The sequence below is a fragment of the Capricornis sumatraensis genome, chromosome 4, assembly GCF_032405125.1.
Source record: "Capricornis sumatraensis isolate serow.1 chromosome 4, serow.2, whole genome shotgun sequence".
Lineage (NCBI taxonomy): Eukaryota > Metazoa > Chordata > Mammalia > Artiodactyla > Bovidae > Capricornis > Capricornis sumatraensis.
In genome coordinates, this window is record NC_091072.1 from 18,767,482 (window position 1) to 18,793,959 (window position 26,478).

General features: G+C 41.4%; 1 protein-coding gene across 11 annotated transcripts in view; it reads right to left on the reverse strand.

The window, feature by feature from the left end:
* RBPMS (RNA binding protein, mRNA processing factor) overlaps positions 1–26,478 on the reverse strand; it is a 200,256-nt gene that overhangs the window by 58,790 nt on the left and 114,988 nt on the right. For all 11 annotated transcript variants that reach the window (XM_068971765.1, XM_068971770.1, XM_068971772.1 and 8 more), the window contains exon 5: positions 21,464–21,614. In XM_068971765.1, coding sequence (XP_068827866.1) covers positions 21,464–21,614 — 151 coding nt within the window. The remainder of the gene's footprint in view (positions 1–21,463; positions 21,615–26,478) is intronic.

Below are 26,478 nucleotides of genomic sequence, written 5' to 3' on the forward strand. Positions count from 1 at the left end.
CATAAGGTCATGAAGAACAGGGAGTTCATCATCATTTTAAAGGGAAACCACCAGCTGCGATGGGTGCTCATGTTATCAGTTTTTATGGGAGAGAAAAAAGAAAACACAGAACTACCAGATACTTCTTCAACCAAATGATAAAGAAATTATCCAAAGAAAATAAACAGCAGTAGTGAAGAAAGCATTGCTTTTTTAACAGAGACATATCAGTAAGGGAAACAAGAAACAGATATACAGAAAAATACCACTCTTAATGGCCAATGCATATATGACAAGAAACTAAGTTTATTAATAAACAAGCAAAACGCCATGTCATTTAGGCGTATAAGACACGAGGAATCAGTTTATATCTGTGATAATAACCCCAGAGGAGGGGGAGAGTCAGGGAAACAGGCAACTTTAAGCCTACTAAGTTTCCATCTTTGTGCCAGTCACCAATCTTGGGGATATAATCAATCTACCCTTCAAAAACACAGGATGAAAAAGTCAAATAAGATCAACCTCAGACTCAAGGGTCTAGTCTTTTTGGAGGAAAAGTCAGTGAACCCAAACAGATCTTTATGGAATGACAGATACGTACCATCTTGATTCTAGAAAGTCACCAAAATTTCCTGGGTATTAAAGGGAGTGCAAAGAAACAACGAAAGTACTTATACAAACAAAGAGAAAATGTCAAACAAACCCACCCACATCACGGAGTGTCTTCCCCACTACACATTCCATTTCAGGGATCAAGGTCAGGTGTTAAAACAAGCAGAGGAGACATGTTCCAGGAGTACTCCATCAATGGTACACTGCTACAAAGCTAACATTTCACACTAATCTAAATATTTAACTTTCTGCCCCTGAGCCTATTTTAAAAGTATCTAGTCAATATCATTGCTCAGTCTGTTTAACTTTTTTTTTTAATGTGCATAATCCAAAGATACTCTTTTTTGAGATAAATTTCATTTCTTTTTGATGACCATTCTGGCTAAGAAATGTCCCATGTTTCCAATTTCATTGCGGAAAATTGCAGGACATGTAAAACTACTTTTCATTATTCTTCTGCTCACGTAAGAATAATCAATCCCATAAAATGACTACTAATTCCAGTGCTCGACTACAGTTCCTAATTAAAGAATATGAAGAATTTAAAAAACAAAACAATCTCTTTTCTAACAATCTTATCCTCAGTGAGGTCATAAGTGGAGCTTTTTTGAGTGGCTGAAAAAAAAAAAGTTGATTTGACCAAACTAAAAGAATGGAGTCGAAGGAGTCATACTCCGTGAGTTCAGACTATACTATAATAGACAAAGCTACAGTCACCAAACAGGATGGTACTGGCACAAAAGCTGACATACAGATCACTGGAACAGTAAAGAAAGCCCAGAGATAAATCTACGCACGTATGGACAATACTTTGGAAAGAAATGACAGATCCGTACTTTGGCTCTGTCAAAAGCTCCAATACTTTGGCCACCTGATGCAAACAGCCAACTCATTGGAAAAGACCCTGATGCTGGGAAAGCTTGAAGGGAAAAGGAGGTGGTAGCAGAGGATGAGATGGTTGGATGGCATCACAGACCCAATGGACATGAGTTTGAGCAAGCTCCAGGAGATAGCGGAGGACAGCCTGGCGTGCTGCAGTCCATGGGGTCACAAAGGGTAAGACATGACTTCGCAACCAAACAACAACAATTTTCAACAAAGGAGTCAAGAATATACCATGGAGAAAAGACAGTCACTTTAATAAGTGATGCTGGGAAAACTGGCAGATATATGTATAAGAATGAAATTATTAATAGAATATTCTCTAACATCATATACAAAATAAACTCAAAATGTATTAAAGACCTAAATGTAGGACCAGATATTATGAAACTTCTAGAGAAAAACAAAGACAGAACATTCTTTGACATAAATCACAGCAGTATTTTTTTTTGGATCCATCTCCTAGAGTAATGGAAATAAAAACAAGAATAAACATTTTGGACCTAATTAAAAGCCTTTGCGCAGGAAAGGAAGTCACAAACAAAAAGACAACCTACAGACTGGAAGAAAATATTTCTAAATGACGCTACCAACAAGGGATAAATCTCCAAAATATACAAAAAGATCATGCAGTTTAGTATGAAAAAAACAAACCCAGTGAAAAAGTGGGCAGAAGACCTAAATAGATATTTCTCCAAAGAATACAGATGGCCAAGAATCACAAGAAAAGATGCTCAATACCAGTCATTATCAGAGAAAAGGAAATGAATACTACACTGTGTATCGCTTCATACACAGAAGACCATCATCAAAAAGTCTACAAAGAAGAAGTACTGGAGAGAGTGTGGAGAAAAAGCAACACTCCTACATGGTTGGTGGGAGTGTAAATTGGTACAGTGACTATGGAGAACAGGATGGAGGTTCCTTAAAAAAACTAAGAACAGAGTTGCTTTATGACCCTACAATCCCATTCCTGGGCGTGTACCTGGAGAAAACTAACTTGAAAAGATACACACACCCCAGTGTTCACAGCAGCATTATTTACAACAGCCAAGCCATGAAAGCAACCTAAGTGTCCCTTGACAGATGACTATATAAAGCAGGTGTGGCACACACACAGAAGATAGTGAACAGAGTAACACTCAGCCATAAAAAAGAATGAAATAATACCATTGACGGCAACATGGATGGATCTACAGAATATCGCATTAAGTAAGTGGTATCATACCACTTATACGTGGAATTAAAAATTAAATATATAAATGAACTTACTTACCAAACAAAAATAGACTTATAGAAATCACACTTACGGTTACCAAAGGGGATGGGGAGGGTGGGTAAATTAGGATTTGGGGACTAACATATACACATTACTATATATAACACAGATAAACAGCAAAGACCTACTATATAGTACAGGGAAGTGTGCTTAATATCTTAAAATAATCTATACTGGAAAAGAATCTAAAAATAATATCTATGAATTTATAACTCAAACACATCACTGTAACCTGTAAATTAACTATACACTTCAGTTAAAAAATGGTTTTTTTTTTAAGATGCTGCTCCCAGGTATCAGAAAGAATAATGATTGAAATAAACTGAAATACCTTGAAAATATAGACACACAAGTTCATGATGATATTGAATAACACAGCAAGGGAAAGAAAAAAAGTGACAACCCCCCCCACACACACAAAACAGTGATCACCAATGTAGACAACAGGCACCAGTCTCTTAGGCTCAAAATTAGCAAAGAAAGGGAAGTAATCAGTATTCATTCTGCCTTTCTGTTTTCGGAAGAACTAACTGTATTTTCAGAGTAAACAAACAGAACTGGTAAACTCACCATTTTTCAAACCCTAACTAAATAGTGAGGGAAAGATCAACAGAGGAAACCAAGGAATTAAAACCCTTACAATGGAATCTGAATCCACAGGTCCATCTTAGCATCACCAAACTCAGAATAACCCTTACATTAGTTACTTCATAATGCAATGCCACAGAAAGTATTCGGTAACCCACCTAGGATGGTGATCCTTGACAAAAAAGAAAAGTGAAATCTAAATTCAGCTATAAAATTCAAATCTCATCAAGCTTTCAGTTTGCAATAAATTAGAAGGGACGCAAGAACAAATAAAAGGACATCTCAAGAAATAAACAGAAAAGCCCAGGAGGATGGTTTTTTTCCTCAAGGAAACTGACACTTTTTTTCAACAAGTCAATGGAATAAAAAAGAGAGTGGAATAATTTCTTCTAGATTAAAAGACACTTAGGAGACTTAACTAAATGCAATATACTGACCTCGTATGAACAATCCAACTGTAAAAGTCTTGAGTTACATATTTTAACATTTGTGATGAAAAGCCATACAAATATACACATATTGGTATGACTGTGCTTAGTCATTCAATGGTGTCTAACTCTGTGAAACCCCATCGACTGTAGCCTGTGAGGTTCCTCAGTCCATGGGGATTCTCCAGGGAAGAATACTGGAGTGGGTTGCCATGCCCTCCCTCCAAGGGACTTGCTAACCCAGGGGTTGAACCCAGGCCTCCAACATGGTGGGCGAATTCTTCACCGTCTGAGCCCAGGGAAGCCCTTGATATGCATGGGATTATATACTACGTGATGCTGATACTTCCTTTCATTCTCTGCTTTAGGCCTCATTTTTCCACATCAATAAATATATAGCCGATCTGTAACAGTGGATTACCATGAAATCAAGGCTCTTTTCCTTGGCAAAAAGACTAGCAGAAGTGGTGGTGGTTTGGGGAATAAATGAAATGAAAAATGTCAGACTCAAAGTGTAACAGAGTCCATGCTTTGTCATCCTCCTCTTCATTCCACGATGTACAACTAGTCGGATTCTAGTTGTCCGGAGAAATGATGGAGCTGGGGCCAGAAGCAGCTTGTCTACTTGAACAAAACAATCTAATCAGGGGCTGAGGGTGGAGGAGTGTCTTTCTGCCTTTTAATTAAATCTCTCTTAGGAGGTCAAGGAGATTGCCCTGGCCAAACACGAACAGCTCTATACAGGAAATTATGGTGCATTCATGTTCCAATTTTCTCACTTAAGTTTAGCAAACATTTGAGGGGAGGGGAGGTAAGACGTGGAATGAAGTCCTGTTCTGGTCTCAAGATGTTTACAATTAAATAGGAGAAACAGGTCTGTAAGTGATAGGGACTTTTCAGGCGGTCCAGTGATTAGGACTCCAAGGGGCATGGGTTCAATCCCTGGTCTGGGAATGAAGGTCTCACATGCCGAGTGGTGTGTCCAAAAACTAATAAAAAATTTTTTTTAAAAAAAGAAGAAGGCGGCAGAGCAGAGCTCAATGTATGGACGGTGCTGTGTGCAAATGAAGAAGCTGATCATCACGCAGAGAAGGGAAAGGATGTCCTGGGAGCAGGCTGGCCTAGCACAGGAGCACGAGAAAGATATTAGAAAGGAGAAAACATGCAGAATGACTTCAAGACTGGAGCGGTGACTGACGTGATGATGAAAACTGTGAGGGAACAGGAAGGAAGGGACCCGAGGAGGGCCCGAGGATCTGGGGAGGCAGGAGGGGTGCACAGGACAGGCGACAACACTCGGCAAGGGTGTGTGCGACTGCAGGGAACCCTGGAGACAGGTCTTGTTCAGCGAGCAGGAGGAAACCGTTTTGGGTTCTCTGACCCCATCGCAGTACACATCTGATCAGCAAGCTGCTGCAGTCATAGATAAGCACTTCCAGAATGAGCAAACTGATACAGAAGGATGAATTCGGAGGGTGGGGCATGAAGTCCCATTTCACAGATTCTATTGGTCAGAATTTCTTTTTTTATCTTATTTAAAAAAAAAATTTTTTTTTTTGGTGGGGGGCGGGGGGGGGGTATGTGGACCATTTTTAAAATCTTTACTGAATTTGTTACAATATTGCCTCTTTCTTTTCATGTCTTGGTTTTTAAGAGGCATGTGGGATCTTAGCGGCCCAACCAGGGATCGAACTCTGACCCCCTGCACTACACGGCACAGGCTTAACCACTGGACTGGCAGGAGTCCCTATTGGTCACGATTTCAAGGTCCTCTGCTCCTGGTCTTACAGACCTGAGATCAGTGTGCTGAGTGAGCTGCCTTCTCATCTAATCTTCCATGCCCTCACATCTGTGGTAGATCCGAAGATCCTGAGATTGCAGGCCCCTGGCTACAAGTACAAGTACGAGTTTTGTTTTAAAGCCGTCATTTAACTGAGCCACTACCAAGCCCACAACGCAGGAAGTACATAATCGCTGACCTCTCATAACAGCTCTGCGTGACAGTACTGCCTCCGTTGGGCAGATGGAGAAAAAGGTGCAGAGCTAAGTGGAATGCTTTTTTTTTTTCCCCTTCCTGATAAACAGAGAAAGATTCTGTGTGTCAGTTGTGCCTACCTTCTGTCCAGGACCCAGAAGCCTGAATTTAACTGGAAAGGAAACGTTCATTAAAAAGTCTCATTACCCACAGACAAAGAAAACAAATATGGTTACCAGAGGGGAAAGGGAACGAGGGAGGGATAAATTAAGAGGTCAGGATTAGCAGATACAAACAACCAGATATAAAGTAGCTAAACAACAGGCACCTATCTTGTAATAACTTACAATACAAAAAAATATGAAAAATATAGAAATATATGTGTGTGTGTGAACCAAATCACTTGGCTAAACACCTGTAGCCATGAAATTAAAAGACGCTTACTCCTTGGAAGAAAAGTTATAACCAACCTAGATAGCATATTGAAAAGCAGAGACATTACTTTGCCAACAAAGGTCCATCTAAGTCAAGGCTATGGTTTTTCCAGTAGTCATGTATGGATGTGAGAGTTGGACTGTGAAGAAAGCTGAGCGCCGAAGAATTGATACTTTTGAACTGTGGTGTTGGAGACGACTCTTGAGAGTCCCTTGGACTGCAATGAGAATCACACAGTCCTATCTAAAGGAGATCAGCCCTGGGTGTTCTTTGGAAGGAATGATGCTAAAGCTGAAGCTCCAGTACTTTGGCCACCTCATGCGAAGAGTTGACTCATTGGAGAAGACCCTGATGGTGGGAGGGATTGGGGGCAGGAGGGAAAGGGGACGACAGAGGATGAGATGGCTGGATGGCATCACAGACTCGATGAACATGAGTTTGAGTGAACTCTGGGAGATGGTGATGGACAGGGAGGCCTGGCGTGCTGTGATTCATGGGGTCGCAGAGTCTGACATGACTGAGTGACTGAACTGAAATACCAGAAACTACACAACATTGCAAATTACAACTTAAAAAAAGTCTCTTTACCTTGTGAGTCTAAGGATTGAGAGTGGGACGTGTTTATAATTAAAGCAAACAACAAAAAAATCCTGTGATGAAAACATTCGCTGGATAACTTAAATCAATAATTAGGAGTCCCTCTCACGAAGTCAGTGTCTCCTTGGGCAATTTTACAAAAAAGATCATTTGTTGCATTTAATTTGTAAAATAAACAGTAGGTTAAATAAAAATAGTAATATTATTAAAAACCAATGAACACGAGGAAAACAAAAAACTTAAAATGTCTCAAAAGCCTTTACACTTAAAAGACTCTCCAAAAGTTGTACATTAAAAAATACAAAGGAAATATGAAAGACTTTAATAGCACGTTTCTTTAGGACCTTAAAACATCAGCTTTTAAAAACTCACTTTCTGCCTTTTCCAAATTTCTTGAAATGAGCTCCTATTACTTTGGGGAAAGGGAGCGGGATAGGGTGGGCGAGGAGTCAGCATTTCTGAAAGGTACTCAGCCCATGCCCAGGCCTGTGTGAGGGTCTCTGAGGATGAATCGTCCAGCTATTAAAACCCCTCCTGATGCAGTTATTCCTGGGCTGGTGTCCACACAGTAAGTGGCAGAAGTGGAGGCCCTCAGAGCTGAGGCTGGCACAGAGCCTGCAGGGTCCCAGGCACTGCAGGAGCAATGTTTACCTCCAGTCTAGCCCAGAGAGGCTTTAGCTGCTGAAGCCCGTCACTGGCCCCAAATCCCTAGTCATCTTCTGTTAACTGCATCATCTCCGCACCCACTCTACCCAACCAGGAATAAAATATTAACTTTCAACGGTTAAGACTGGTGGACTTTCCTGCCGGTGCAGTGGATAAGAATCCACCTGCCAACACAGGGCACATGAGTTCGATCCTTGATCTGGGAAGATTCCACACGCACTGGAGCAACTAGCCCCACACACCACAACTACTGAAACCACGCTCTAGAGCCTGCAAGCCGCAACAAGTAAAGCTTGAATGCCTAGAGCCTGTGCTGCCCAACAAGAGAAGCCACTGCAATGAGAAGCCCAAGAACTACACCTGGAGGAAAGTCCAAAAAAGCAATGAAGGCCCAATGCAAGCAAAACAAATTTTTACAGGTCAAGATTAGACATTTCTAAATTTTTGTTTCAGTACCTCTTTACCCTAATAAAAATTGCTGACGATGTCAAAGAATTTTTATATGGGGTATATCAATTGATATCCACATTAAAAATTAAAACTTAAAATCAAACCATTACATACTAAAATAAGATATATTTTGTGAAAAACGTATTTCAAAACAAAAACTTAAATTCTACACTTTTGCAAAGCTCTTTAATATCTGGTTTAATAGAAGACAATTTGCAGGTGATATGATACTATTGCATAGAAAATCCTAAAGATGCTACAGGAAATCTACTAGACCTTATGAATGAATTCGTTAAAGCTGCGGGATACAAAATAAATCACAGAAATCTGCCGGATTTCTATACACTAACAACGAACAAACACTGACATAAACTGCAGCAAAATCTTTCTCGATCTGTTTTCTTGAGTAATGGAAATAACGCAAAAATAAACAAATGGGACCTAATGAAGCTCAAAAACTTTTGCACAGCAAAGGAAATCATAAACAAAATGAAAAGGCAACCCACAGAACGGGAGAAAATATTTGCAAATGATGTGACTGACTAGCGATTAATCTCTAAAATTTACAAACAGCACATGCTGCTCAGTATCAAAAAACCAAACAATCCAATCAAAAAATGGGTCAAGACATTTGTCCAAAGAAGACATACAGATGGCCAAGAAGCGCATGAAAAAACGCTTGACATCACTAATTATTAGAGAAATGCAAATCAAAACGAAAATGAGATTATTAACCCACACCGGTCAGAATAGCCATCATCAAAAATTCTAAAAGCAGCAGTGCTGGAGAGGATGTAGAGAAAAGGGAACTCAACTAGCACCGCTGATGGGACTGTAAACTGGTTATAGCCAAATATGGAGAAGAGTATGGAGGTAACTAAAACTAGCTACCATGTAAACCCAGCAATCCCACTCCTGGGCATACTCAAAAAACACGGTTTGAAAGGATACACGCACACCAATGTTCACTGCAGTGCTGTCTGCAACAGCCAAGACATAGAAGCAACCTGTCCGCTGACAGAAGATTGAATAAAGAGGTGGTACATGTATACAATCGAATATCACTCAACCAATAAAAGGAACGAGATAATGCCATTTACAGCAAGATGGATGGACCTGGAGATTATCACTCTAAGAGAAGTCACAGAAAGACAGATATCATATGTGAAATCTTCACTCCAATATATAATAAACATTAAAAAAAAAAAGACAACTGAATTCTCATATCTGCTTCTAATTCAATTACAGAGCAACGTAAGTCAGAAAGAAAAACACCAATACAGTATATTAACGCATATATATGGAATTTAAAAAGATGGTAACGATGACCCTATATGTGAGACAGCAAAAGAGACACAGATGTATAGAACGGACTTTTGGACTCGGTGGGAGAGGGAGAGGGTGGGATGATTTGAGAGAATAGCACTGAAACATGTATATTATCATATGTGAAACAGATCGCCAGTCCAGGTTTGATGCATAAGACAGGGTGCTCAGGGCCAGCGCACTGGAATGACCCAGAGGGATGGGATGGGGAGGGAGGTGGGAGGGGGCCTCAGCATGAGGGACACATGTACACCCATGGCTGATTCATGTCAATGTTTGGGAAAAACCACCACAATATTGTAAAGTAATTAGCCTCCAATTAAAATAAATTAAAAAAAGAAAAAAAATTCAACGTATTACAAGCAATTGTACCAGCTATAGCATGGGGGGGGGAAAAGGCCTCACAGAGATAGGTAGCTTATGAAGGAATGGGTATTTTTATGTCTTTTTACATGTAACTGTGGACATTTCTTTTTCATATCACACCAAAAATATTGTTGCACTGTGGTATCTGAAAACTTATCAATAAACTTTTTGTATTTTTACATTAAATTCCACTTTATATTTTACATGTTTTTTCTTTAAACCAATAACCATGTTATTTTATAACATGATGCATTGGTCATTTGGAAAATACTAGTTCTCTGCATTATGGTGATCTTCCAAATGTTGATTAATTTCATTATTCAAAAAGAAATTCATTAGTATCACCATTAATCTCAACGAAAAAAGTCTTTAAGAGTTTGCAAGTTGTCAAACTCATGGTAGTAAATGTAAAGTTCTCAAAAATTCTAATTTTTTTAGGGTGGACTCCCTTATAATTCAGATGGTAAAGAATCCACCTGCAATGCAGGAGATCTGGGTCAGGAAGATTCCCTGGAGAAAGAAATGGCAATCCAGTCCAGTATTCTGGCCTGGAGAATTCCCATGGACAGAGGAGCCTGGTCCATGGGGTCACAAGGAGTTGGACATGACTGACTAACACACAATTTTTTTAGAGCTCTAATTTTATTGTTGCAACAAATGCTTTTTTTCTTAAGAGGATAGGCTCATTCGATTAATTTCATTAAAAAAAAAAAAGAGCCAAGTATCATAGTCTGAATAACCATAATTGTCTATCAAGTTATTCTTTCAAGTAAAAATGGCAGGTGATTCAGCTTATAACTTAACTTCATCATGTACTGGCCCGTTTTGTCAACAAGGAATCATATAATGACTTGTACACTCAGGAGTGTCTGACTCTTTGTGACCCCGTGAACTATACAGTCCATGGGCTTCTCCAGGCCAGAATACTGGAGTGGGTAGCCTTTTCTTTTCCAGGGGATCTTCCCAACCCAGGGATCAAAACCAGGTCTCCCGCTTTGCAGGTGATTCTTTACCAGCTGAGCCACAAGGGAAGCCGCAAAATGGGAGCCGGATCCGCTTGCAACTTAACTTTACTGCCCCATTTTGTCAAAAAGGAATTATATAGTGACTGGAGAGTGGAGATTGAACAAAAGTAATGACTTTATTAATTCCTAGGACAGTCTTAAGTGAAACTTTTTTGAAACTCAAAAGAGTGTGAGGCAGTGAAGATCACGGTGGTTATCCATTTGGTAAGTTTGGTGCCACTGTCTTGACACGCACTCACCAGCTGTGTCTATGACGACACAGTACAAAAAACAAACTCTTCTTATGAAAACAGTTTAGACCCCGTGAACTCCCTGAATGGGTTTTGGAGACCAACCAAGGGCTGGCAGACAAATACTTTTGAGAATTGCTGTACAAGAAAGTATGTCTATTTGAGGATTCCAAGTGCATGAAAAAGCAGAACAGAAGCCTGCATCAATCTTTGACAAAGAAAGAGATGCCTTCCTTTTAATAAGCAGGTGAGGAGAGAACGTGGCCTTAAAAGAATGAAGTCAGTCCCAGCTGTTTCTCCCAGTAAATTAATTACCTTTATTCTCTCATTTCTCTGCTGAGGAAATGAATACATTGAGTTTACAAAACACTGAAGTTGGGGCCGTTATCTACATTACAAAAGAAATCTCTGACTTCCAAGGAGATTTGACTTCCTGAGTTCTTAAGGCATTTGTTTATGCGCTTAGTCGCTTCCAACTCTTTGAGACCCCATGGACTGTAGCCCGCCAGACACCTCTGTCCATGGGGATTCTCCAGACAGGAATACTGGAGTGTGTTGCCATTTCCTCCTTCAGGGGATCTTCCCAACCAGGGATCAAACACAGGCCTCCCGCACTGCAGGCAGATTCTGTAACATCTGAGCCACCAGGGAAGCCCAAGAATAATGGAGTGGGTAGCCTCCAGGGGCTCTTCCCAACCCAGGAACCGAACCAGGGTCTCCTGCGTTGCAGGCAGATTCTGTACCAGCTGAGCCACCAGGGAAGTCTGTTGATCAATGATCAGATAAACAGAAATTAAAAGAGGGGTGGGATAGTGGTAGGTGGGATGGAGTTTCAAGAGGAAGGGGATATATCTATATATATAATTGATTCACTTTGTTGTACAGCAGAAACTAAGACAACATTGCAAAGCAATTTAAAACAAGAAATTCAAAGCAAAGTGTTAACTAATAGCCACCGCTAATCAAAGATTGCTACTATTGTTTAGTTGCTAAATGTAGCTGACTCTTTGAGACCCTGTGGACTGTATGTAGCAAACCAGACTCCTCTGTCCATGGGATTCTCCAGGAACGAATACTGGAGTAGTGTGCCATTTCCTCCTCCAGAGGATCTTTCTGACCCAGGCAAGAATACTGGAGTGGGGTGCCATTTCCTCCTCCAGGGATCTTTCTGACCCAGGGATCCAACTCACATCTCCCGCATTGATAAGCAGATTCTTTACCATTAAGCCATCAGAGAAACTACTCAAAGGTGTGTGTGAAGTTGCTCAGTCGTGTCCGACTCTGCGACCCCGTGGACTGTAGCCCGCCAGGCTCCTCTCTCCATGGGATTCTCCAGGCAAGAATACTGGAGTGGATTGCCATTTCGTTTTCCAGCGGATTTTCCTAACCCAGGGATCAAACCCGGGTCTCCTGCATTGCAGGCAGACGCGTTATCCTCTGAGCCACCAGGGAAGCCGAATCAAAGATAGGTTATTCATTAAAATGTAATTAAATAAATAGGATCAGATTAGCTGACCTATTGATGCTATAAGAAAGTACTTCCCACATAAAAGATATATCACATGGAAACTGTTCTTACCAAACCCACTGCCTAACACTTTAATATTACTGTTACACTTAATTATTAAAATTATTGCAATTATGTGCATCAAGCAAAAACTAGGAATATATGCAGGTTTGAAGAGAAGAAAGAGATGGAAGCGGGCTCTACCTCTCGATGTGGCCCAGTACATGTTTGATTCTTCTCTTTAAAAGGAAAACATGCTTTTGCTTTTTCACAGTGGGGCATATGGGGAAATAAACATTAGTTTAGGTCTCTGGTTTCTAAGAGTATTTGCTGTCTTTATTTACTGTAGATTTGTTCTGTGTTTTTATTTCTCAGAATGTCCAGGGGCCTAGACATCTGGTGCCCTTGCATGTCCTGAGTGCCAAATACATGTCCTGACTTATGACAATCGGGCTTACAAATGCCTGCTGGTACTGGTGGGGAGGGTGAGAGTGTTCAGAGATGCAGAGTGGGTTACTCAATTATCATGGAGTCTTAGTACATAGAATAGAAGTCACCGGCATGTTTCCGTGAGCATCACTTCTGATAGCTTCAAAATGATCCAGCTCAAGGGCAGAAATCCTCAGTGGGAATCCTTGATGGTTCCCACTGCAGAGCTGCCTCAGGGGCAAAAGGCACATAAGTCTAGTAAGCAGAGTTCCTGCAAGTTTAGCTTTCAGGCTCAGATGTCCCCACCTCCTTCGTCTGAGGAGCTGGCTGCCTCCTGTCTCCTCCCGATGTCCATCTCCTGCCCTTTCCTTTGCGTAATGCTTCCCAGCGTCTCTGACTACCCAGAGTCATCACTGTCTTTCTCCAGAACTTCCTTTTCACCCTTGGGCTCTTCTCTTGTCTGGGAAGGTAAGAGAGGGAGCAGAAAGCCACCTGCTGAAGGGACTGCCAGTGGCAAAATCTGGGTGAGTGCCTCCTTCTTACTATCCAATTTCCTTGTCTACATTAAAAAGAAAAAAAAAAAGATTTTATGGTGTCCTGTTCCCTCTCTTGTCTTCCCAGAGGAGACCTTTAAGAAGAATAGTCTGCCTAAAAGAAGGACAGTATGTGAGAAATGATAAAGACAGCATGGTCCTATGTTGTAACCAAACTAAACCAAACAAAATCTACCCATGACTCTTTGTATTTTTATACAAAATGTCTATACATTTTAAAAATGTATAGATAGGTACATAGAAAGAGAAACAATAAAATGTTAACAGAGGTTATTTCCAGATGGGAGGAAAATGTATCAGTTTAACCCTTTAAATTTCATTTATGACCTCCTTACTTTTATAACAATAAAATGGATCAGGCATAATCATTTTACAAAATAATTAAAACAGAAGTTTATAAATTTTAGCGTAAAGAGAAGATTCAAGCTAAAAGGATATTGCTTGAAAAAGGACCTATTTCTCAAATGTAGATGGGCTCAGATTATAATCCTATGATCAAACCTCTGTCTCCAGGATGGTCCCTAAGGCAGACTGAAATCTTTCATCTCCTCAAATAACAGACCCAATATCCAGTGAGACGATTGTCCTCACAGCTCTGTGTTACTTTTACTTCACAAAAAAATTGTAGAACGAGGTCTCAATTTTATCTTTAACATAAAGAACGGGCAAGGTTTCTCGCTGATCTGTTGAGTCACTTTGAAAATTAAAAGTGAGACGTTTCCTGCAGATTCAGCCTAGTGGGACTGCACAGCAAGGCACCACTTACCCAGCATAGTATCTGCTGCTGCTAAGTCACTCAGTCGTGTCCAACTCTTAGCGACCTCATGGACAGCAGCCTACTAGGCTCCCCCGTCCCTGGGATTCTCCAGGCAAGAACACTGGAGTGGGTTGCCATTTCCTTCTCCAATGCATGAAAGTGAAAAGTCAAAGTGAAGTCGCTCAGTCGTGTCCGACTCTTAGCAACTCCATGGACTGCAGCCTACCAGGCTCCCCTGTCCCTGGGATTTTCCAGACGAGAGTACTGGAGTGGGGTGCCGTTGCCTTCCCCAGCATACCATCTACTTAACCATAAACTGGTTGAAAGTGGTCACTCTTATCTTCTGAAACAATGACTCAGAATTAAGTACACCAAAACTAAATAAAAACTGCCAAGTATTTCAATTTGGTCAGCTACTTAAGAATATATTTTAGAGTTAACGCACTCTGGCCATCAAAATCTGATACTTCAAAGAGTTAATGCGGAAGCCTGGTACTTCCTTGGCAGGGTCTGGTGCTTAGGAACTCCCAAAGCAGGGGGCCCGGGTTTGATCCCTGGTTGGGGCACTAAGATCCTGCATGCCACAAGGCACGGCACCCCCCTCAAAGAGTTATACTAAAGCCTGATTTCCACTAAGCAGCAACCTGCTCTGAAATCTTGCCCTTACAGTTTGATGCAGGCCTCTGGGTTCTTTAATACAACCACCCTAAAAAAATTTGATTTTAAAGCACCTCCTAAGGAGGATCTTAAAAATAGCTCTGGCCAAAAGCATCAGTGGGCTGTAAGTTATGTAGTATGGTACAGTGAGACCAGCAATGGGCTTTAGAGCCAATTAGATTAAAACTGAGCTGTGTTTTAATTACTCAAACTCTCAGTGCTTCAGTCGCCTTAGCGGGAAAATGAGTATTTTACACACAGTTCTTAAGGGTATGTATAGCATAGTTGCTCGATAAACATTTGTTCCCTCTTTTCCCATTATTTTCTGTTTTCAATTTTTTTGGCCATGCTGCACTGCATGTGGTTCTTAGTTCCCAGACCAGGGACTGAACCCACACCCCTTACATTGGAAGTACAGAGTTTCATCCACTGGACCACCAGGAAAGTCCCTGTCATCCATTCAATAAAAGCAACAAAGGTCCGTCTAGTCAAGGCTATGGTTTTTCCAGTAGTCATGTATGGATGTGAGAGCTGAACCATAAAGAAAGCTGAGCGCCGAAGAATTGATGCTTTTGAACTGTGGTGTTGGAGAAGACTCTTGAGAGTCCCTTGGACTGCAAGGAGATCCAACCAGTCCATCCTAAGGGAGATCAGTCCTGGGTGTTCATTCAAAGGACTGATGCTGAAGCTGAAACTCCAATACTTTGGCCACCTGATGCGAAGAACTTTTCCAGGGTCCTTGGAAAAGACCCTGATGCTGGGAAAGACTGAAGACGGGAAAAGAAGGGGTTTAACAGAGGATGAGATGGTTGGATGATATCACTGCCTCGATGGAAGTGAGCTTGAGTTAACTCCAGGAGTTGGTGATGGACAGGGAAGCCTGGCGTTCTGGAGTCCCTGGTGTCGCAAAGAACTGGACATGCCTGAGTGACTGAACTGAACTGACTGATGGATCATTCAATCAACCTCCCGAATTCCAGCAGCCCAGATGCTTTTTGGACTCACTTGAGACATCAGATAGTTAAGAGAGCCGAACAGACATATCTCCTCCCACTCCTCTGGTTCTAGCAAGGTATCTGTACCACCTGAATACACAGTGCCCTACAGCAAGCACAATACAGAGAGAAGGGCTGTGAGAACCAGATTAAATGGCCCTGCCAGTCCATTTAATCTAACAGGGCATTGGAACTTTGTCCTAAAGGGGTGAATGAAACGCTTCTGAAATTCAAAAACCAGACAGAGATACACGAGCATCATACACATGCTGAAGGCATCTTAGGGTGACTGCCTCAGGCTGGCAGAATTGTACTGACTTCTTTCCTCTATTTTCCTGGACCGCCTAAAAATGTTTTTCCTCTGAGAAGCATGTAGAATTTTTATCATCAGAAAGAAATAAAATGATCTGCATGATGAAACACAAAAATGCAAGGAAGTTGCTTTTCAGAGTTCAAGAGGCACGGGACACCCAGCATCTGGTAATGGCGGCACTCAGCACATTTTCAGAGCAAGGGTGGGGACTGTGAAGTCACCCGCGATCCTTCAAGCGGCACACACTGTGCAGGCTGCCCTGGAAAACGCAGGCACACAGGCTGTGCTCTCCTGGGTACAGGAAGCTTCAGACCAGACCCCAAAAGGCCTCTAGTCCACAGAGATGAAGGTGAAGAGATTCCATATTTGCTGTTTTCCCTGGGAGGGCACTTGCCATGTACTTCGAAGATTTTTCTGAACTTTGACAGGATCTCTTTAGACGTCAGAAAGAACCCTCACTTCCTGATGGCTGGGGTGAGTATAGGATGGATGAGAAATTCCGGTGATGTGCCGAGAAAACTAGGCGGTGGTCTGATTATTCACCGAACGGTTATGTGCCTACAGTGTATTTAAAAGCATCACGCTGAGAGAGCACTGATTTGCTGTGAGGGGAGGGGACATGGCAGGGCGGGGGTCAGGGAAGAGAGGGTGCCAGTAGTGAAGAGAACTTAATTTTACAATTTGTTGCTTAGCTGGTGATTCTCAAAAATGATTATGTATCAGCTCCTATACTCTATTTGGACACCTGAGCATGCACAGAATTCTAATTTAATTTTCTGGCCAACAGGTCTCCCAAGTAGAAATCACTGAGACTTAGAGAAGAAATACACTATTCAGCTTAAAATGCCATTTTCTGCCATGATTTCCACACAGGTATTTGAGTTTTCTAAATCTTAAAATGTTAGTGTGAAGTACACCAAAAAAAAAATTTTTTTTTTATTACTTTTTACCTATATTCTAACAGGGAAATCGTTTGGGTTTTTTGTCCCCAAATATCAGATTAATGGCTGAAGTGGGTTGTTTTTCCATTGTTCACTGTGCGTATTCAATCAATCTAGTGAACTACCATATGCATAAATGAGCTGAAGCTGTCTAACTGGAATTGCAATTTATTTGCTTAGAGTAACAAAAGGATTTGTGTACTTAATCTCAAAAAAAGAAAAGAAAATCAGAATCACCCAAGGAGCTTTAAAAATTATAATGAGTAAGTCCTAGACCAGACCCATGGATATCTGAATCCTGGACTACAGGAATCTGAAGATCCCCTGGAGAAGGAAATGGCACCCCACTCCTGTACTCTTGCCTGGAAAATTCCATGGACTGAGGAATCCGGTAGGCTACAGTCCATTGGGTCGCAAAGAGTTGGACACGACTGAACCACAATGTTATGTAATTTATGCACGTCATACATCTCTCGACTTTCTGCTTTGTCACAGTGTTTTTCCTTCTTTTTTAAGATTTTGTTTGATGGGGACCATTTTGAAAAATCTTCATTGAATCTGTTGCAACATCGCCTCTGTGGTTTATGTTCCAGAGTTTTTGGCCACGAGGCACGAGGGATCATAGCTCCTAGACCAGAGATCAAACCGGCATCCCAGCATTGGAAGGTGAAGTCTTAGCCACTGGTCCATGAGGGAGGTCCCTCACAATATTTTTCTTTATTACATAAATGCAAGTAAAGGAGGAGAAGCTCAAACAAATAAAAATTTATTGAAGGAAGTAGACTACATTCCTGGGATTGGATGCAAATTTCATTCATCTTTTCTCCTAATTTGGAAAAGCAATTGGCTATAGCCACGTAGAGATGACACCGCAGAAGATAAATACCTATATTTAGCTTTCAGGGGAAAAAAAAAAAAACCTCAACTTAGAAAAAAAAAATTAAGATTATCCTTTACATTTGCCTAGTATTCTGCATATAATACACCTATTTAATCCTCAACACCATCTTATAATATCGTTTTATTTAGCTCTCACAACAATCATGTGAAAATGGTATTATTCCTATGTTTCAGCCAAGGTGAAGGAACAGAAGCATAGCAAGGTTAATAGTCTTTAAGTTTCAATATTTGGGTTTCTCATCCTTCATGCTTGGCACAGAGCAGGCACTCAGCAAATAAGGCAGTCCGATTTGGGGACATTTAAACTAAGCTGAAATGAATCTCTTTTATATCCTTGACATATGCCAAGTGTCCTAACAACTTTGATCACCACCAACCCTTTGGATTAACAGCTCTTTTAAGGCAAAAATCACAGTCCCCTTCCTCCCCTGTGCCAACCACACCTGGTGCTCATTTAGGTTTAACGGACACTTGAGAAATGAGAGTTCGAATAAGTATTTGTTAGTATAATCAAATCACATTCTTCCTTGAGTGCTGGCAGTGGGTATTTTTCAGCCACCACTATATAAAAAATATCAACAAAAAGAAGCATTTAGGATTGCCCAGTGGCTCAGAGGTGAAGAATACAGCTGCCAACGCCAGAGACATGGGTTCGATCCCTGGGTCAGGAAGATCTCACATGCAGCAGAACAACTAAGCCCATGTACCACAACTACCGAGCCTGTGCTCTAGAACCTGGGAGCTGCAAGTACTGAAGCCCCTGCACCCTACAGCCCGCTACACCACAAGAGAAGCCATCGCAACAAGAAGTCTGTGCGCTGCAACCAAGACCCAGCACAACCAAGCACATAAATAAAATCAGTGCTTTCAAACTGTGGTGTTGGAGAAGACTTTTGAAAGCCCCATGGACAGCAAGGAGATCCAACCAGTCAATCCTAAAGGAAATCAGTCCTGAATACTCATTGGAACGACTGAGGCTGAAGCTCCAATATTCTGGCCACCTGATGCAAACAGTCAACTCATTGGAAAAGACCCTGATGCTAGGAAAGATAGAGGGCAGGAGAAAAAGAGGGTGTCAGAGGATGAGATGGTTGGATAACATCACCGATTCAATGGACATGAACTTGGGCAAACTCCAGGAGATGCCGAAGGACATGGAGGCCTGCCATGGCTCTGCAAAGAGTCAAACACGATGTAGCAACTTAACAACAACTGTGTGTGTGCGTGCAGCATTTATAAAATCTTTCTCATGGTCTGCAACAGAGACGCCTACAGGCCTTTCCCAAGTCCCAAATCCAATGGTTCCATCAGTCTACTCTTGGTTGGCATATAAAGTCACCACCTCTAGCAACAATTACAGGCACAATACAATTGAATTCGCCAGGGCAGAACCACTGTCACATTCTTAGTCTGGAGAGTGCTTCAGGGAAAACAACCATTTTGCACAAGTTACAGAAAAGCTCCCAATTTCCAGAGGGAACTGAAATGGATGAAAAGGTCAGTCTGAGTGGCCAGTGTAACCTCTGTCAAGGTCTCTACATCATAAAAAGGAGCTCTATTAAGAAAAATCACGCTAATTTATTTTCTCAATAATAGACTATAGTTTTTTTTGTTGTTTTTTTTTTTAAAGCTTCCAGTTTGTTTTGCCATAAGGTGCCAGGCAAGTTTTGACCCTGCCATGGAAACTATCTGACCGCTTCTGAGCGGTTCTGGACACAGGCAAGGCGGGGAGGCAGGGCTGGCCAGAGCAGTCCTTAAACCTCTGCTCTCAGCTCTCCCGAACTTCAGTGCCTCGTGTGTGGATGTCCAGATTATTCATCTTTTTGTTTTCATGGACCCTACTGTGAACTGGCTATCATCTCTTGGATTAAGTACTTTACAGAGATGTTGTAACAAATTTAGAAAAAAAAAAAAAACCACCACCACCCAAACTCCCAGAGAGAAAAACATTCAATAAAGAACTAAAAGGATGAAGCATCGTCAGCATTTTTACACTTTCTGTCTGAATCAAACTTTTCAAAGAAGTACTCTGAGATCTGGTGCAAAATCACTAGGAAAGTAAAGAGTTACTCTAGGTTCTCTTTTCTAAGTAAAAGTGTCCTACGAATACTCTGTTCTGATGCCTTAAAGAGAGAGGACATTTCAGAAAGAAATGAAGAGGCATACAAATGGAATAATTCTACAAATAGCCAAATTAAAAAATATGAAATTTATCCACTTCTCATCACTAATACTTACTAGATATATGTAATATACAAAGCACTGGACTAGATGCTGTTAATGACACATAATTAGCATTAATAAATATTCTTATATCCTTTCATGTAACTGCACCCTAAGATAAAACTTCTGTTTAATTTTCCCCAACAAACAAAGGTTTTGAGTTTCCCTAGGACACGGAAGAACAAAATATACATATTTCTCTCTATTATGATTTCCTGGATTCATAGAAAAACTATCCAATACTCTGAGGGAGAAACTCTTTTATCTACCAGTTTCCACTGATAAGCAGCAGCTTTTCAAGAATGACTGAGCTACAGAATGACTGTAATTTCCACAACCTGATTAAATCTGACACGCACAAGACACGAGGGAGAGAGGACCCCTGCACCCTTCAATTTCAGTAAGAAAAGTTGAAGCGGACTGTCTGGGAAAGCAGAAAGAAGATCAAGATCATGTGGCTTGGGAAAAAGGTCAAGAACCAGAGGGCAGTAAGATTCCAAGTAACACCAAGCACGTGGGATTCCCTGAAGGCCCTGCCATGTTCAATCCCACACGGCCATGCATTAACAGGACAAGTGCAGGCATATCGCACGCCTCACCCCTTCTACTGATTGAGCTTGACAAAGAAAATTAAGACAACCTTTTCAAGTTATTCCATCAAAGGCAGAAATCATAGCCTGGGCATTTAGGAGAATGAGCTCATTAGGTGGGGGTAAAAGACTTGTTTTGCAATTAGTCAGTGTCTTTTTACCCAATTCATTTAAAACAGGAAGCCCTGAATTTCCTTAAACCGTTGCTCGTATTAGTTTGTTAGAACTGACTGGTCTACTATATAAATTTTTTGTGTATGTTTACTCCCCCACTCCTCCCGATTTATGGCCAAACTGTTCTCAAAAATAGAACGAACTTCTTATGATCTGCTTCTTTCAAGCTTCACATTATATCTTCCCAAAGCCACAGAACTGATAATCTCCAAAAAATGAAATAAAGGGAATGCCGAGAACCAGCCCTCATGGTCCAAGGATGGGAAATAAATAAGGATTTCAACCCCAAAGCAAAGCGGGCATACTCACAGTAAGGTCAAGATCATATATTTAGGAAGCCTACAGCACTTAAAACTAAGTTGTGTAGTCACAGTTCTGACTGAGCCGAACCATCTTTTGGGACAGCGAGTCATGAACAAGATTGCTGTCTTTGGAATTCAGACAGCAAGAACAGGCAGCCTCTTCTCAGAAATGGAAATGTCACTCAGCCAGCTCTGTGTCCCGTGGTGTCATCTCACATGAAACACTTGAACAATTCTTCCCCCGCACCCCGCCCCCCACCAAATGAAAAGTAGACCGACTTACATGGCTCTCTGGCAATGAACTGAGGTACAGTGTTGGGCAGAGGAGTACTGGGGTTTGGAGTCCCTACTAGTTTGTTCTTGGCCATCTTCGTGTTTGCCTTAGCAAACTCTAGTCGTAGTGTTTGCGGAATTTCAGGATCGAAGCGGATGCCCTTTAGAAATAAAGAACAAATGGAAGGTGTTTTCATTTCCTTAGAAGCAAACCGGAATGGTGACAAAATAAACATACCAGTCAGCCCAGCCTATCAGAGAAAAAAAAAAAAGTCAGCAAGGACACTCATTCTCACTGTTTATACAGAATACATGAAAACCTATGATACAACATGTCCACAAAGTCAAGGAGATTTTGTTTACTCTATCAAAAACTTAATTTAGTTGCATGGTTTTCCAACTACTACTTTTCTTTTTGGACTACACTGTCAGGTTCAGGGTTTTTTTTAATGTGGACCATTTTTAAAGTCTTTCTTGAATTTGTTAGAATATTGCTTCTGCTTTATGTTTGGTCTTTTTGGCCAAGAGGTACATGGGACCTTAGCTTCCTGATCAGGAATTGAAGCTGCACCCCCCAGCACTGGAAGGTGAAGTCTCCACCACTGAATCACCAGGAAATTCCCTCAAGTTCAAATGTTAAATCTGGACCAACAAATTCCTAGCATGGCTAAAAACTAATTAATGCCTACCAATAAGAGTAAATTAATGTAAAGCCCTGTACAACACTGGAAATTCTAATACCAAAAATCATAAGAAGGATTTGACCAGTGTTTAAAACAATATAATTCTTCAATGCTTTAGGTTCATCACCTATAGAGGGGGAAAATTCTCATCTTTTTCCAACTGGAGAACTTTCATATTGATGATACATGTGGTCTGAATTACTAAGTAGATAAGAATGAAACAGTTTTAAGATTTCAATATAATTAGTATCATTTCATTCCAGTTAGCTTCTAGACTGATAAATTTAGATGAATGCCTTGATGTGTTAAGGTCCTGATTTTGACTATCGCTGGCTCATTAGCTACATGGATGGACAGACAACAGATTACTGGGACCAAAGAGAGGCTAGTAATTTCTACCCTTAACTCTATTATTATAGTTTACCTACACAAAACATATTCAACAAAATAAGTCACACACTATAAAATACAAGATTTTTTTTTTGGATGTAGACCATTTTTAAACTCTTTACTGAATTTGTAACAATATTGTTTGCTTTTTTATGTTTTGGATTTTTTGGCCACAAGGCATGTTGGATCTGAGCTCCCTGACCAGAGCTCTAACACGCAACCCTCAGCATTGGAAGTGAAGTCTTAACCACTGGACTGCCAGGGAAGTCCCTATGAAAAACAATATTTAGGACAAGATAAGTCTGTTCTGAAACCCCGCCACCCCAACTCCATCATTCAAGAAGGTCTGAGCATACTGAATCATCTCGTGAGATCTACTGTCCAATGCTATGGAATCTGGACCCCAGTAATGGTATGAAAAAGACACCCCAGTATAATATGGTGCATACCAGTGTGTTCAGAACAGACTTAGGCACCCTGTTTGCCTGTATGGCATGTTCTGGAAAAGGAGTGAGTTCTGAAAATGAGGGTCTTAAGAACACAGGTTTTTAGATTACCACCCACATGAGCCTGCGGGTTCCAAAGCCCCTTTCTTCATTTAATTAGCTTGAATTAAACAGCAATTTCCACCGGAAATTAGTAAGAGTCTCTAACTCTGCAGACCAGCATGAATAACTCTGAACTTCACAGGCCCAGGTCCAAAGATGGGAGGAAGAGCTGTGCCCTCATGGTAACAGCAATAAGAAAAACGAAGGGAGTTGAGGGGGAGAGAAGTCCTTGGGGAGGCACCACGGAAGCCTTCGAGCCCTGACCCACAGTCCCAGGGTGGGTGGAATTTCCTTCTGAGCCTGATCGACACACTTTCTCAGAAGAAACAAACTGCAGGAGCAAGCAGGTTGGAGTGAACAAGGAATCCTCTTGGGCAGCCCTAACCAGTGACAAAATGAAAAAGGGGGCAGCTGTATGAAATGTAAAAAGCAATTCTTTAACTGCCGTTAGTTTTTGTCTTAACTAGGGAAACTTCAGGACTGTCTTGCCAAAAATTTATCTATGGGGAAAAAAGACAAGGCAGCATGCAGAAGTCGTGTTTGCTTCCATTCACTTCCATGGAGAGCATCTCCCTCTATCAGAGCTGGTATCACAATAGAGTAAAGATGTCCAAATACGGATCTGAAGAGCTGTGGTCTTTGCTGGGAGATGAACACAGATCCCTGCTGTCAGAGGTGTGCCATGGAAGGGCCTGCATATTCGTCTCACGCTCCATCCAACTGCACATAGAAACAGCATGCTCTCTATTTCAGAGTGTCCTCCTTGGCACGTAACTCCATCATCCTTCTGTGAAGAAGCACCTGTCCTCACCCTGAGCCCACATCACCATGAGCAGCATGGGAAAAGCATCCTGGTCAGGGGTCCTCTGGAGTTTCTAGTCCCCGAGAGGAGGCTCTCCGTCTATATCCGATGCCTCAATCCTTTTCCTGACGCGCCTGAGTTGACTGAGGCTCTTACACAACCTGGTCTCGTGACTCAGGTCCTAAAACATGCCTGAGTGGCCCCAACTCCTCATACTCCTCCCTCCCTCTGTGAGCTAAAATAACACCACCATCATGTTCCAAATCAAAGTTCCAGCTCCTTATTAAAAAAAAAAAAAAAACAACTCAGAAGTTAAAATGACCTAATTTATTTGGCAGCTTATTCAGAGGCCGGAGGCTTAGAATACAAGCTACATTCCTCTAACATCTTTAGCAGCAATACCATATTTGGTAATCAATATCCTGCTCCGCTCAGTTTCTATCCAGAGGGATTAGCCAAGCCAAAAACATTTAAATGTGAAAAGGATGAAGAGGAGGCAGAGGGAGGCAGGGATGGGGGGAACATGGATGTGAGAAGGAAGAAAGGAGAGGAGAAAGATGAAAAAGAGGAAGACAGATAAAGGAGACATGAAAAGAAAAAACAAACTCCTTGTGCTTTTAATTAAAGCCTATTAAGATTAGTCTCTGGCCACAGTGACTTCCAACATTAAATGCTATCAGGATAAGATTACTACTAAATCGAAAGAGGGAGTCTGTGACTTTCAAAATCAACTTTTTCATTATTGTCTAAAATTGACCAAAACCCTTCTGATAAGTGAATAGAACCTTTTCTCTTCCAATTGTAAATGGTGTCCTGAAAGAACAGTTTCTGGTTATCAGGATGATACCAGTTTGAGAAGGTATTCAGAAGCAACCCAACCTTACTGGCTATAGGGACAGCCAACAACCTCTCCAAGATGGCCTAGTACACTCTGACCAAAGCAACACAGGTTCACTGTGATCTACAAAGGCGAACTCCCTACCCAAGGGGCCAAAAGTATCCTTAGAAGTAGTCTTTATGACCCAATGAGCTGCATGCGACATGCCAGGCTTCCCTGTCCTTCACTAACTCCCAGAGTTTGCTCAAACTCATGTCTGTTGAGTCGATGCCATTCAACCATCTCATCCTCGGTCGCCCTCTTCTCCTCCAGCCTTCAATCTTCCCCAGCATCAAGGTGTTTTCCAATGAGTCAGCTCTTCACATCACGTGGCCAAAGTATTGAAACTTCAGCTTTAGCATCAGTCCTTCCAGTGAATATTCACGGTTGACTTCCTTTAGGATTTAGCAGTCTACTAAATAACACCAAAGACTGTATCAGGGCAGTTGCAAATCCATAAGCCTATGTGTTCCCGACTAAATATCTGTGTTCTCTCAAAATCCACGCTGAAGCCCTAACTCTCAATGTGATGTATTCAGAGGGAGGGCCCCTATGAAGGGATTAGTGCCCTTGAGAGAAGAGGAAGAGACACGCAAGACCTCTCTCTCCAAGAGCACCCTCCGAGGAAAGGCCATGCGAGGACAAAGTGAGAAGGTAGCAGTATACAAGCCAGAAGCAGGATCCTCACCAGATACTGAATCTGCTGGCAGCTTGATCTTGGACTTCCTAGCCTCCAGAACTGAGAGAATTAATGTTGTTTATACCACCTCGTTTGTGCTATTTCGTTATGGCAGCCAGAGCTGAGATACCTTAATAACACGGTTTTGTTTCTTGCACCATAGTTCCTAAAATAGGCCGCAGTACTCTTTCTGACCTTTCTGGAGTCTCACGCAGGTGAATCTCCTCTTCTCCACCAGCCCCAGCCCCAAGCCCACCTCTCCCCTCACTGCAAGTGACTCAACCCGTACAGACAGTTTTACTCAACGCATCTGTGTTGATGTATGTGATTACTAAAAGTCTTAACAATTCAATCTCAAAAGTGACAAACGGCAATTACAGACTGGAAGGAAAATTCAAACCCCGCATCTGCATACGGCAATGCTCTACACTCACTTTATTGAGGCAGTTGCAAAACATCTTTTTATCCCTTCTCTTTCTCCTCAAATGAAAGGTTAAAACTATCTGTAAATGAAAAATCTTGAACAAAGAGTTTTCAGAGTTGTAAACTTAGACGCCCCCCTTAATGAAAATCTTTGTTTCTTACTTACATTGAAGTTAGATTCTAATCAAGTTACAGAGCTTCAAAATGCCATTTTATGGCTCTACGGACTATATCAAAGGCTGGCGTCTCAGAAGGACAAGGGAAGAGCTACTATATGAGAAAACACAAGAAAACGGCAAACTGAAAAGACATCACAAAATCCTGAAGACCCGAGCCTACAGAAATCTAGAGAATCACTGGAAATGGACTGTAGCTCTTTCAGTGTCTTTCTGGAAGACAGGATGGAAACCTTATTAATTAATGCACTGCAAAGCTCGGATCCCAAGTTGCTCTCGTGTTCCTCTAGCTGTTGCAATTCTGGTTTCTTAGGCACAGCGGCTGTGCTGGAACGATTTACTGGCTGCAAATCATGGGTTTGGAATCATGATTATTCTGAACATAAAGGTTCAACATCATTCCAACCCTTTAGCAGTGTCTCTGGTATTAATGTTGTCTCACAAGAG